General features: G+C 53.0%; 5 protein-coding genes across 5 annotated transcripts; 4 read left to right on the top strand and 1 right to left on the bottom strand.

The window, feature by feature from the left end:
* Positions 1–309: 309 nt before the first annotated feature.
* SCP_1001980 (hypothetical protein) lies at positions 310–1,196 on the top strand (the record flags this gene model as incomplete). The annotated part of the gene is made up of 2 exons (XM_027762066.1): positions 310–496; positions 550–1,196. The coding sequence occupies 2 exons, from the start codon at positions 310–312 to the stop codon at positions 1,194–1,196; spliced, it is 834 nt and encodes a 277-aa protein (XP_027617867.1).
* A 3,283-nt stretch (positions 1,197–4,479) lies between these two features.
* Positions 4,480–6,045, top strand: SCP_1001970 (Defective in cullin neddylation protein; the record flags this gene model as incomplete). The annotated part of the gene is made up of 8 exons (XM_027762065.1): positions 4,480–4,482; positions 4,592–4,668; positions 4,986–5,137; positions 5,191–5,356; positions 5,415–5,548; positions 5,599–5,804; positions 5,860–5,914; positions 5,975–6,045. 8 exons carry the CDS (start codon positions 4,480–4,482, stop codon positions 6,043–6,045), a joined length of 864 nt encoding a protein of 287 aa, XP_027617866.1.
* Positions 6,046–6,654: 609 nt separating this feature from the next.
* Positions 6,655–7,018, bottom strand: SCP_1001960 (hypothetical protein; the record flags this gene model as incomplete). The annotated part of the gene is made up of 2 exons (XM_027762064.1): positions 6,655–6,769; positions 6,825–7,018. The coding sequence occupies 2 exons, from the start codon at positions 7,016–7,018 to the stop codon at positions 6,655–6,657; spliced, it is 309 nt and encodes a 102-aa protein (XP_027617865.1).
* A 209-nt stretch (positions 7,019–7,227) lies between these two features.
* Positions 7,228–9,280, top strand: SCP_1001950 (hypothetical protein; the record flags this gene model as incomplete). Its single annotated transcript, XM_027762063.1, has 11 exons — positions 7,228–7,459; positions 7,513–7,571; positions 7,621–7,653; positions 7,711–7,912; positions 7,967–8,253; positions 8,306–8,336; positions 8,497–8,531; positions 8,590–8,717; positions 8,771–8,926; positions 8,985–9,118; positions 9,171–9,280. The coding sequence occupies 11 exons, from the start codon at positions 7,228–7,230 to the stop codon at positions 9,278–9,280; spliced, it is 1,407 nt and encodes a 468-aa protein (XP_027617864.1).
* A 400-nt stretch (positions 9,281–9,680) lies between these two features.
* SCP_1001940 (Ornithine aminotransferase car2) lies at positions 9,681–11,857 on the top strand (the record flags this gene model as incomplete). The annotated part of the gene is made up of 12 exons (XM_027762062.1): positions 9,681–9,829; positions 10,013–10,057; positions 10,111–10,161; positions 10,216–10,228; positions 10,283–10,569; positions 10,649–10,837; positions 10,895–10,985; positions 11,039–11,129; positions 11,183–11,264; positions 11,320–11,586; positions 11,643–11,733; positions 11,795–11,857. 12 exons carry the CDS (start codon positions 9,681–9,683, stop codon positions 11,855–11,857), a joined length of 1,419 nt encoding a protein of 472 aa, XP_027617863.1.
* Between the last annotated feature and the right edge of the window lie 1,140 nt (positions 11,858–12,997).

Raw genomic sequence — 12,997 nt, 5'->3', positions numbered from 1 at the left:
TCGCCGTCAGACCGCCCGGGCATCACTGCATCCCCTTCGAGCAGAAACTGTCGAAGGATGCGATGCTGACTGGGCCGGGGAACAGAAGACCATCACGGGGAAGCGTTCGGCTCTGAGAACCGGATTCCAATTTTACAGCTCGAGTCTTCGTTTGGAACTCAGTCACGTAACGCTATCTGGCAGCGGACCGGGTCTGAGGTGAACCTCATTTCAGATTCAGCATCGCCTTCCAGCCTTTCTTCCTCCTCGAATTCGTATAAAGCGCGCTCGGATTCCCTCGCATCTCCCTTCTCTCTCCAGCCCGTTCCAATGTCTAACTTTCATCTCCGCCCAGTCTCGGACAGATCAGCTTCTCCCAGCACCAGCACTTCCACCACCAGCGAGCGCAGCCCATCTATTCACGCCAAACGTCAGGCCGCACTCGCCCCGCTTCAACCCTCCGTCGTTCAACCACCTACTCGCTCTCGCCAGCCTTGGTCTCCATCTGCCCTACGTGGTCAGTTCCTTTCCGACCCCCTTTCTTACCTCACTCATTTCATTCTCACCCAGACGTTGACCTACCCGTGAAAAATGATCCAGGTCCGAGGAAATACCCTGCGCCACCAACCGGTCACGACTTGATGGCTTTGTTCCCCGCCGCTCCACCCGTCAACCTCCCACCGGGTCCCACCAGCGGATACTTCGAACGCGAAGAGCGCGCCTTCTTCGCCAGGGCTGGCAAGGAGATCGTCCGCGTGCGCATCGAGGTCGACATGCCCCAACCAGGCGAGAAAGACGACCCGAAGCACGTCAGGCGGGATTTACACCAGGGCCAATTCGCTCCTCCCCCGCCCCACCTTCATGCCTCGCCACACCAAGCACCACCCAACCCACACGTTCCACCCGCCCCCTTCCCCGCTCACGCGAACGCAACTCGTGCTCCACGAGCCGTGCCCGTTCCCATGACGACACCGACACCCTTTCCGCCAGGTCACCCCACACAACCACCCATGAGCGTCCACGCACCGCCCGACGTCCAGCACTTCTCTTACCCGCAGCACCCGCAGCACGAGCACGCCATCGTCAACGGTGGCAAGCCCCTCGAGCTGCACCCGGCCGAATTTCGGGAAGAATCCGACGAATCCTGGCGGCGTCCGATGCCTCACAACGAGCGTCGACGCGCCGGAAAGCACACGAAGCGGGTAATCGTCAAATAATGCTGTCTAGATTCACCGGTGAGAACGTCGCCCTCAGCCGATGCGCTCCTTGCAGCTGACATGTGCTCGCAGTTATCTTGATCGCCCGTTCCTGGCGCTCCTTGAGCTTCACATGCTCTGTCATCTCCTTCTTGGATTCTCCTCGCTCGGGACATACCTCGAATGAACGGTAATGTCCTCTGCGTGAGGTCGCCCACCTTGCCTGTTCTGCTTTAGTTCTCTAATACCGATATATGACACTAAGTACACCGCCGCTTTACGACCTGTGTACGACACCTGCCGTTACTTTAACCCGCTCCGATCCTATTGACCCGCTATTACTTTCGTGCTGACCACAAGCGCTCTGCGATAGGATGGTGTGTCCCGAGCTCAGCGAAGAAGTACTTCATGTGATAAGTCTGAGAACTGCCTGTCATCAATTACCTAAAAATCACTACAGGATCATGATCGACTCGGGTAGTTCCCCACTAGATCTCGTCCGATATGCTTCCGTCAGGAATGGCGGGCGTGCCTTTTCGCCAAGTTGGAGAAGCGCCGTCCAAATATACGGCGTAAGTAAGAACCGGGCGGTCCTGATTGGCACTGTGGCGTGGCAGAACGAAGTCACCATCTCGCCACGAAGTAGAGATTGTTTGCGACTGCGGCGTAGAATGAGACAAGTACATGTCATTCCACGCCAGCTTGCCTCGCCGTGGTGGATCCGTTCCGGCTGTAAAGGAGCGCAAGTCTCCCACACATCCATCGCGAAGGCGCATCCATTTCCACAGCCAGACATCTCCTGTCAGATGGTGAGCCTATCCGAGAGGCGACGCGCGCACATTTCACGAGGATATGTGCGGTCTCGGGGCGTTTGGCTGCGGGCACGCAGCGCGCAACATGTTCCGTCAGGGTGAACATAGCGCTTCGAAAGGTGGTTCCCACCGTCATCGCATGTGGGACCGTCGAGCGACGCCGTCTCTCTAGAACGGACAGGTGACGCACGGGCATTCTGTACGTCTGCCCAAATTTGAGCGAGGCAGACGCGATTGGACAGATGACACATCGATTGGCACTTCTCCGTCGAGACTCGTTCATATCATGGGAAACAGAGCTCAGGCCCGTGCTGCGTGCAGTCCGAGAGCGACATAACGCGTATAAAGGCACCGGGACGCGATAGCGGTGTTCTCGAGAAGATCCACCTATGTAGAAATGCTGGAGCCTGCAGATAGAGCACACACAAACTAGGCATGACGTAACGATGCGAGCGCGGCGCATGCGAGGGTCGTGACAAAAAGCTCTCGCGATCGATCTGAGCACAAGACCAGCGAGAGTACGTCAGAAGGCCAACCGAGGGAGAACAGAACGTGGGGCCGACACAGATGGCACTGTTAATGCCACCGTCATCTGGCATCGTCATGTCATTCTTCTCGCGCACAGCGCCACTGAGACTGCCAAGGCGATCCGTCGAGGGACCTCGCATGCTGAAGACCAGAAGCTGGAATGAGTGAAATTTCAGAAGGCAAAGCGGCTCTGAGACTCGTTGGGCACCGAGTCCGACAGTACGTGAGTCATACGGCTCCGGGGAATTCGAAGTTCGTTGAGCTCACCAGTTCCTCTTGCATGAAGTACGTGGACAGCCACCCGGCTTGCATCATAGGGAGTGCATATGAGAACACAGAGATCGGTGCCTTGACTGTTGCACCTGCATGTGCAGCGCTCCATAACGCAGGTAAGACGGTGTCCAATTGGAGAACAAGAGCCTGGTGGAGAATTGGAGGCCCTACCACCGGAAATGACAGTGGGTGCCATCATTTCGAGAAGGTGGTGGTGGATCAGACCATCTGACCCTGGTATGATGTGGACAGGAAAGCTTTCAACAAGATCGCGAGATTGTGTGTGCCACGGGGGATCCACGTTGACCACTGTCGTAAAGTCGCTTCGTCGAGGACTCAAACGAGGCTGAGAAAACACAAGACTTGATTCATGTGATGGTGTGTGCAAGCAGATCAGTGGTCAGTGATAGAAAAAGATGAGAAAAGGGAATCATGGTGAGAGTTGGGATTTGATGGTAGCGCACCAAGATCCGAGGGCAGTGATAGAAGAGAACAAGAAAAAGGTGTCGTGGTGAGAGTTGGGTCTCTTGCAAACCACGGTCGGGCTGAGAAGATGATGTCATTGGTCTTGCGCTCAGCAGACTGTCATTCCATATTCAGATGCGATCCGCTGTTCTGGAACATGCATGAAAGTGACATCATTAGCTTCGAGGGAAGTACAGATGACTTACCTTGTCTCTCACGAGTCAAAAGAAGCGATGATTCGCTTTCGTCAACGACGAAAGCATATACAGAACGCTCGATATCTCATATACAGCAATCTCATCTCATCGCAGAACAGGTCTCCCACGCGGGCGACAATGAGGTGTCATGAGGTCGACGAGGAAGTAATCGCAAATCATTTTCGGCAATTATGGTCAATATCGGGACACTGAGCTCGTACCTGTGACCCTGTTGTCCCGACCTTCAGAACCTGTTAAGGCTACTCGTATGTGCATCGCGCTAAAGAGAACCACGTAGCTGCCTTCGTTCTAGCGACACACGCTCGAAGAAGAAAAGCCATCCGATTCAGAGTCCTATGTTTTCAATACCGACGCGATTTTCGGCTGGAAGAACGATACTAGTAGTTGCCACGCTCTCACCTGTAGAGCTCGTGGAAAAGTGAAGAGCCGGCACCGGCCTCCACGATCGTGACCAACAATCGCAAGCTTCTAGTGGCTTGAATTAACAAGTCGTCTAAATCCTAACCAAACTTTGGAAGAAAATCTCTGGCGCACCTCATTACACGACAGGGCATTCGATGACGTGGTGGCAGTACGTAACGGCCACCTGGTGGCGAGCGCATTTCAAAATATTATTGACAGGTAGAAGTTCCCGAAGTATTCATGATTGAGCTCCAGTTACGAGTTCAAAGCGTTTGCGTCTGGCAGAAGAACGGGCGTGCGAGCGAGTGTACCTACCCAGAATCATTAGTGTCTCTATACGCCAGAGCTGGTAAAGATAGAATGTCAGCCACAGAGGCATCTTCGTACACGCAATCGCAATCGACGTCGACGTTTGAGTTGAAGCCGGCAAAGGGCGCGCCCATGTGGACACACAACTCCGGCAGTTTCCGGCCCGTGCTGTATCTCTCCCTCAGGCTGTTCAGTGTAACTTAAGGCCTGAAAACCATCCTGGCTTGTTCCAACACCTCCAGCACTGGGAAATACATATTAGGGGCCATTGTTCCAATTGTTCTTTCCGCGTGGTACATGGTATGTTGAACCGAGTCCGAAGTCGTTATCTCTAACCGCTCATCTGCGGTCTTCTTCGATGCAATCGCGTGCTGGTCGTCTCTACACTCCCATCCTGCAACCTGTACAGTCCAGATCATCCAAATCCAAGGCCGATAAGCAGATGGACGAGAAGATTGTGCAGTTCTGTGCTGTCACTGGTGCATCGTGAGTCTTCTCTCTCCGCTCAGATATTCCCCGATTGCAGTACCGCCGACCCTCATACGACCGTTCTTGTTGATGTTTTGTTCGGATTGGAACCTGGTGCAAGATATATCCTGCACAGGGCTAGTTGTAATGCTGAGCTGTAGCTTGTTCTCGATAGAATGACTACTACGGAGCAATCACTGTTCGTTTCGATGATGCTTGTCTGCCCTTGCCTAGCATTCACGCAGATGACTACGTCAGAACGGGACACAGTGTCTTATACGTGGAGTGAATTGACTGGAACATATCGATCCTAACTCCTACATACTACGTTTCAGCACGCGAGACGCGAAGCGATTCTTAGAGAAGCACAAGCGCCTGGACATCGCGATCGACTCGTACTACACCGACCCTTCGGGCGGATCGACCGCCCAGGCTGTTCCGCCCGCTTCCACGAGTAAGCTGAATCAGCTCTTTGACAAGTACAAGGGTGCGTGTTTGTTTTCTCACAACATATTCAGCTCAAATAACCGTCTCTCGCAGACCCGGATAGCGACAACATCGCAGTGAATGGCACGATCAACTTCTGCGAGGACCTCGGCGTCGACCCCGAGGACGTCGTCCTCCTCGCCGTCGCGCATGACCTCAAGTCCCCCGCGATGGGCGAGTGGTCGCGCAAGGGTTGGGTTGATGGGTGGAAGGCGCTTGGGTGCGTGCGCGATCTTTATTGTCTCTGCGCCGTCATGATTCGTCTGACTCTAGCTTAGATGCGATTCGATATCCGCGATGAAGGCCGCGCTTACGCGAATGCGGGATAGCTTAGGCTCCGACCCGGAATATTTCCAGCAGGTCTACAACTACACATTCGAGTTCTCCCGGCCGCCCGGTCAGCGCAGTCTTGGTGCGCTAAATCGCCGCTGCGTTATCAAGATAATACTGACCAGTTGATAGCGGGCGACATGGCTCAAGGCTTCTGGGAGCTGCTCATCCCGCATGGGCTAGCGGGCGGTGCGCTCGCGCACGTCGGCTCGCGAGATGGCGATGAGGATGATGACATGAACGGAGACGAGGGCTGGAACGACGAGCACACGCAGTGGTGGTTCGACTTCCTAACGGAGAGGGGTAGTAAGGGCGTGAGCAAGGACACATGGCAGATGGTACGCTATGATGTGCGTGCCCGTTGCTGTACTATACTTACTGTGTTTCATACAGTTCCTGGAGTTCGTACGTACAATTGATTCGAAGTTTGAGGTGTACGATGTGGAGGGTGCGTGGCACATTAGCACGAAGTGAGATCCTGGCTAATATTTTATGCTTCATAATTCAGCGGCATGGCCATCAACTCTCGATGACTTCGTGGAGTATGCTAGGGGGCGAATAGCCAAGGACGATGCATAATTTAACTCTTGCGGTAGAACTCGCATCCAGGACTGCTTGGTGGTGATTGAAGTTTTCATTGTATATACTGTTCATTGTACAGGATCGTGATAGCATGGTAAGTTGGTTTTCGAGGGCGAGTTTCGCAACTTAGATGTTTTCAGGCTTCAGGCTTCTGTGTGACTGCGCGGTGTTCTGCTCTCCAAAGTTATCGGTCTGCGTACGCAAACTATCGTGGAGTATAATGCCCAGGAATCATGCGAAACGAGTTCCGCCAGAGGCCATTCTTGGGCGCAGTGAATTCGCACCAGAGACAACGACGGTGGTGATCTCGATATTCCGACCGCGAACTCAGTTGTGTAAGCCTTCAGTGGCATAGATAATAAACATTTCCCATCTAAGCCACTGAATCCGATGGAGAACGCAGTTCCCAACGTTAAGGCTCGAAGTATGATTAGTTGTCAGCCCCAGCCTTTGTCCGCCGTCTGCAGCCATGATCCTTCATCCTACATGGTGAGGCGTACGTAGTATGGCAGATGGCTCACCTGCCACAATGACACAGCCAAGTCGGAATAGCGTCCGTTGCTGGTGTTAGATCGTTCTGAACTCCATGAGATGCATACGTCTATCTCATGATATCGCCCCAACAGACAGAAGTGACGGAAGAAATGACGACTCCTTCACGACCGCCAGCCTCGGAAGGCCGCTGTGCGCGGCCACGCTCGCCACCACCCGCGCTGCCTCACTGCCTCGTCCCGTCATCATTGATTGAAGCTACCAAGACAATTTTTTCAGCGCACCTCTGAGCAACCCGAATGACTAAGTCCGTGCCATTGTCTGATATCGACAAGACGTCAATGTATGTGTTCGATGACACAAGTCCGAATGACTGGCTGAGGGAGTCTTGTAGCGCTTTGCGTAAGATGACTGCGTCTGCGCAGGGGGGGGTGACAGTAAACCGAATATAGTGGTACGACGTTGACAGTGCTGACATTACGAAGCGTCTTTCGAATGCAGTTCAAGAGATACTGCCGTCACTGCCCGACGAGTCCCCGCCGCAGATGAACACACTAAGCGCTCAGGCGGTAGCACGTGCAGCGGCGTTCTGCGGGCGCTACCGGCACTCCGCTGTGATCTCATCAGCGCGTCCTCAGCTCTCTAGGCTCTTCAGACTATTCCACTTTTCGCACAGAGTGGAAACATATGGCCAAGCATGATACGTCGAACAAGGAGCAAAAATGCTGCGGCATCGTCGAGGAGGCCCGTGAGAAGCGCGCGGCGAAGCGCAACAAGCCTCAGCCATGGATCGTGCTCAAGCTCACCATCGGTCTCACGCTGGGCATCATAGCGTACGGGTGCTATGTGTATATTGGGCGCTTCTGCGTCCCGATGATTAAACACAATGACGGACCGCTGGGTGGACGGGGCATGGGCGGTGAGTAGCGGTGTTCGCGACGGTGATCGGCTGTTGAGGGTATTGCCCCGCAGTTGGATTTCTGGTGGTATTTTGTATCTTTACAGTTCTGATGGTGTGGAGCTATCTTAAGGTGTGTCTGACTTGGTCTGCGAATCTATTTGCATCTGATATACATTCAGGTAATCTTCACTTCGCCCGGTCATGCGAAACACGTTCGTAGTTGCGATCTCCTGTTATGCATCGTTGCGGCTGACACCTCTATGTTGCAGTATGTGCAAAAGTCACCGCGGCCCATGATTGAAAATCCTGTACCAGCATGGTGGGACTGGGACCCAGAGATCGGCATGGCGTACTGGGAAGCAACCGAAGCACCCGTCAGCGTCCCGCCTCTGTCTCAGAAACAGACGGAGGGCCACCACAATCATACAGTATCATCAGCACACTCGTCGGGAGAAAGCGACGGCAGACCAAGTGAGTATAATCTCGCTGTCATTTCTTGCGCTTCCTAACCTTAGTATACGCAAGGCGGAGCTAGACGCGAAGACGACGCGAGACACACTGGCGTACTGCCTCCGGTTACTGAAACGCATGCAGCCCGTCTGCCTAAGGCGAGAACTGAAGCTAACGGCAACGCTCATATGCAATATCAGCATCCCCCACGAGTGCACAACAAGGATAGCAAGGCAAAACGGATGCCCAGGTACACGAGGAAAGTGCCGAAGACGCCCGTGCTGCTCCCGGAGCACAGATACTGCTCTAGAGATGGATTCATCAAACCCTTACGGGCGCATCATTGTCGGGTGTGCGGTACTGTGAGAATCGCATTGCATATGCTTCAGTTCTCCGATCTTACTGGTTTCGCAGTGCGTGTTGCAGTATGACCATCATTGTCCATGCAAGTATTTCCATTTGTTTCAATGTAGTACTTTTGCGTGACTCTGTGAATTTCTGCCTGGATTGTTTTCTGAGTTGACAGGATCCCATCTAGTAATACAATACTTCTGCTCACTGTCTGTATTTATTTCATCTCCTTCAATACTGATAGACACTTGCAGGGATTGGACAGTGTGTCGGAGCACGCAATCACAAGGTGAGTTGATAGCGGACTCAATGAGTGTCAGGTCTGATCTATTGTTTGGACTTGCCAGTTCTTCATCAACTTCCTGCAGTGGGCTTTTTTCTTCTGTGTATGGACCTTTTCGACACTCTTGGCAGGAGTGATCAAGGCTGGCGCCCACGGCTCCCCCGATCCACAAGAAATTGTAATTGTCGCTCTGTGGGTAGAATCTCGCCCAGTCTCGCTCTGATCGCGCCTGATCTCGATTTCAGGTCGGGTCTTTTCACGATTTTCACCATTGCACTGTTGGTCTCGCAAGTTTACCTGACGTGCCGAAACCAGACGACGGTCGAATCGCTCGGTGTTCGGAGAATGAAGGAACGCGAGAAGTGGGTGATGGGCAAGCTGTTTGCCTGGTACGAGTTCGGGTGAGCGATTTTGAAGCCTTGGTGTATCTGAACACTTGGTTGAGCTGGCGCCCAACAGCGCGAAACGACGTACCAGGCGAGAGTGGGACGAGGAATGGGGGGATCTAGATACAGAGGGACACATCTGGTGGCTCGGCAGCAGCCGCAAGAATTGGGAGTCGGTCATGGGCCATCATGTCTGGGAGTGGTTCCGTGAGTGCCCACCCTCTTGTTGAATCTAGTCGTTTCTGACTGATTCCCCCAGTCCCAATAGGGAGAAGCTCCTCTGACGGCCTCTCATATCCGCACAACCCACGATTTGACTCAGAAGGCCGTTGGAGACCACGGAATGAGTGGCCTGCAGAGCTGCGGTAGCGGAGATGAGTCGTAAGAGTTCGTTTTTTTGTTCAGAAAACTGTATGGTGCGTCTGCTATAACCGCAAGTGGCACTTTTCTGCATTTCGGACTACTACAATATGACGAATGGATACCTTGTCGATATTCTTGGATAATGATTACGACGGTTGTGGTGTACTGTACTATACTTAATGCACATTCACAACAAAAAACTCGTGGTCCTCTAGCAATATCTTGCCATCGTCGTCGTCGTCGTCAGACTTATGTAGGCGGCGGTATGCGTAGCGCCCATAAATCATCCGCCCGACCTTTTCCTTTTCGGAGGGAGAGCGCATTATACCCACGCTGTCTTGACCTGCGATACCATCCACATCACACAGACTTGATAGCAATATTTCGCATTTATTACATCATAACCATGGCACCAGCAGCTACAACCGTCGGAGAGCACACCGACAATGGTTTGGGCAAGCATACCATTGTGAAGAACGGCCAGAATGCGCGCACACCCGCCCATCTCATGACCGGAGATGTGATTCGGCTAGAGCACGAGTTCGGAGCGCACAAGTGAGTCTGTCCCATCTACGCATGCCTGTAGTTCTTCGTCACCAAGGTCTTCGCTTGACGCCTGACAGTCCCGACAAGCGCGGAGACCCGTGCTGCAACCGGTGGTGAAGCAGCGGGACAGAGAGTTCGCCCGTTTCGCATTCTGCCTTCTCTCTGGCTTATATACTGACTGCGCTAATTTAGCTATCATCCCCTGCCTGTCGTGTTTGAGTCCGCGAAGGGTGCAAAGTGAGCGAGATCTGCTATCTGATCGTCGCTGTCGGCCTGACCTCGGACCACAGGGTATGGGATCCGGAAGGGAACGAGTATATCGACATGCTTTCTGCGTACTCGTGAGCTCTCCAATGTTGTGTTTCGTGTAACATCTCTGATCAACGCCTCCTTAGGGCGGTCAATCAGGTTAGTTTATTTTACTGATAGAAGTGGCCGCGTGTTCTGACCGCACTGTACTAGGGTCACTGCCACCCAAAGATTGTGGCCGCACTCGTGCAGCAGGCGTCGAAATGTACACTATCCTCGCGCGCCTTTTATAACTCGATGTTTGGCAGCTTCGCGGAGAAAATCACCAAGATGTTCGGATACGATATGGTGCTCCCAATGAACACTGGCGCTGAGGCGGTCGAAACTGCCTTGAAGCTTGCTCGCCGGTGGGCCTACGAGAAAAAAGGTGTGGCGGACGGTGATGCGCTAATTTTCAGTGCAGAGGGTAACTTCCATGGGAGAACCATCGGCGTAATCAGGTGTGTTTTTTCCTCTTGCTTCCGTGCTTCGCGTGCCCATCAGGACGGAACAATTGTGACTGACTCTACTATTGGTCAGTATGAGCACCGATCCGGAGAGCCGCCACGGCTTCGGTCCTTATCTCCAGGGCGTTGGCCCGACGTTCGAAGACGGAGACGAGATCAGGACGATCCGCTACGGCAAAATCGCTGACGTTGCACGTGCCTTGCAACTGCACGGAAAGAACACGGCTGCCTTCTTGATTGAGCCCATCCAGGGTGAAGCGGGGTGCGTCCACAACAGCTGTTCGCAACTGTCGATATCCCATTGACTCATGTCACACAGGATTGTGGTGCCTCCTGATGGGTACCTTGCGCAGGTCCGCGAGTTGTGCACGAAGCACAATGTCCTCCTGATTTGTGACGAGATTCAGACAGTGAGTATTCGCCTCATCGCGGCTTGCATCCCGCAGGAACGATGTTCTTCTAGGGTCTCTGTCGGACAGGAAAGATGCTGTGCTGCGAGTACGATAATGTTAGGCCAGATTTGGTTCTTCTGGGGAAGGCACTATCTGGTGGTGGTGAGTCATTGGTGGACACCATCATATCTGATAAAGCTAATCGCCACGATCAGTATATCCTGTCTCTGCGGTACTTGCTGACCGCGATGTCATGCTCTGCATCCAGCCTGGGGAACATGGAAGTACCTACGGAGGGTGGGTGTGCACACCGTATCAAATTGCGGAGATACTAATTGCACCTCATATTTAGCAATCCCTTAGGGTGTGCTGTGGCCATGACTGCATTGGACGTGCTTGTCGAAGAGAATTTGGCACGGCGTGCGGAAGTATTGGGGGAGAAGTTTCGTAATGCCGTTCGCGCTATCAAATCTCCCTTAGTCAAGACCGTTCGAGGTCGGGGCTTGCTTAATGCTGTCGTCATCGATGAGCAATGCAGCAGCAAGGGCCGTACCGCCTGGCAGTTCTGCCTCCTCCTTAAAAGCAGGGGTGTGCTTGCGAAGCCTACGCATGTCAATATGTGTGTGATCATTCGTCGACCCCGTGATAATATATTTCACTAAATTCCCGTCATAGTATCCGCTTCGCACCCCCTTTGGTAATATCCGAGGAAGATCTCATGAAGGCTGTGGGTGTAATCGCGTCGTGCCTCTCCGACCTCGACAAGGTGAGGAACCGTTGTGGCACGGTATCGAATACTTGGACTCATTACTATATATTCTCACCAGCTCGAGGACATTCCGGGCGAAGTGGAGAGCGAGAAGGGCCACAAGGATACGCTCACTCTCTGAGCGATGCGTTCTTTTCACGAGATCGATTGACTGAGGGTGAACTACTTTCGCACTCTATGCAAAAGACCCTACGTCCCTGTATTTCTAGTGAACTTCATCCGCAGGCCTGTGCCGTTCTACGCTTGTATCACTGGCATCGTTTAGTACATCGACAACTATTTTTTGCTGTATCTGTCTATCCATCCCACCCACTCCGCGGAGCTTGCACCGCGTATTTCTAACGCAAGGCCTTGCAGTAAGAGATGGAACGTTGAAGCTAAAAGCTTCAAAGCTTCAAATTTCAAGGAACTTATTCGTAATGGAACGTCCTCCCGGTTAGCAACCGAGCTGTCAAATAGGCGTAGCATGCTGCTTATAGCAGAGACGGACATGACGGGCTTCTCATGTGGTAGCTGACCATGGGTAACGATGCAGAATGATTGCCTCACGCGGAAAGTGTGACGCCACTTGTTATGCTTTACTGAAAGCTAACATGTCCGCGTTAGCGTTCAGGCCCGTCGTGATACATTGAGGCCGCGTTCTCGTGCGTATGACGGTCTGCATGGTGACCCCGTTGATATGATGCGCAATTCAGGCTCAAGCATCAGTGGCAGACGGTAATAGACATGGCACGTACCTGCATTCACTGACCCACTGTGTGACTCATTTCAGACAGGTTTTCTCCGGTATCAACGCTGAAAATCTGCGTTGCGTCCTACAAATGCGATTGACTGAGCAGGTGCCAGTGGGACCACTCAGTGACCTTGTTCATTGGTATACTGTACAGTTATGTCCAACCCGGCCACCTTTTTCGGACCGTCCAAAAAACCTCAGAAAGTCGAGAGGGCAGTCTCTGACGGGCGGCCAGTTGCGAGAACGCAGCCTAAACAGGAAAGTCCGAGATCTGATCAATCCGATCTCATAGACTTCGGCCACGCAGAAACAATGCGTTAAAAGCGTCAAATGTTCAGACTCGAACTTAGCAGCCTCGCTCAGAAGCACAACAGGATATCTTGGAACTGGTTTGTCTCACTCGACACAGGATGACTGGTTATCATTTTCAGACTCAGTCTCTCAGCAGCGGCGTCTCGCCGAAAAGCCTTTCATGACCAGCCATTTGCTGCGTATGGATGCATGCATTTGGAGCCGGTCGCATCGGCA

This window comes from Sparassis crispa (assembly GCF_003851025.1).
Source record: "Sparassis crispa DNA, contig_000009F, whole genome shotgun sequence".
In the NCBI taxonomy this organism is placed as follows: Eukaryota; Fungi; Basidiomycota; class Agaricomycetes; order Polyporales; family Sparassidaceae; genus Sparassis; species Sparassis crispa.
Note: the sequence above shows the minus strand (reverse complement) of the source record. Positions and strands in the feature narration are given on the sequence as shown.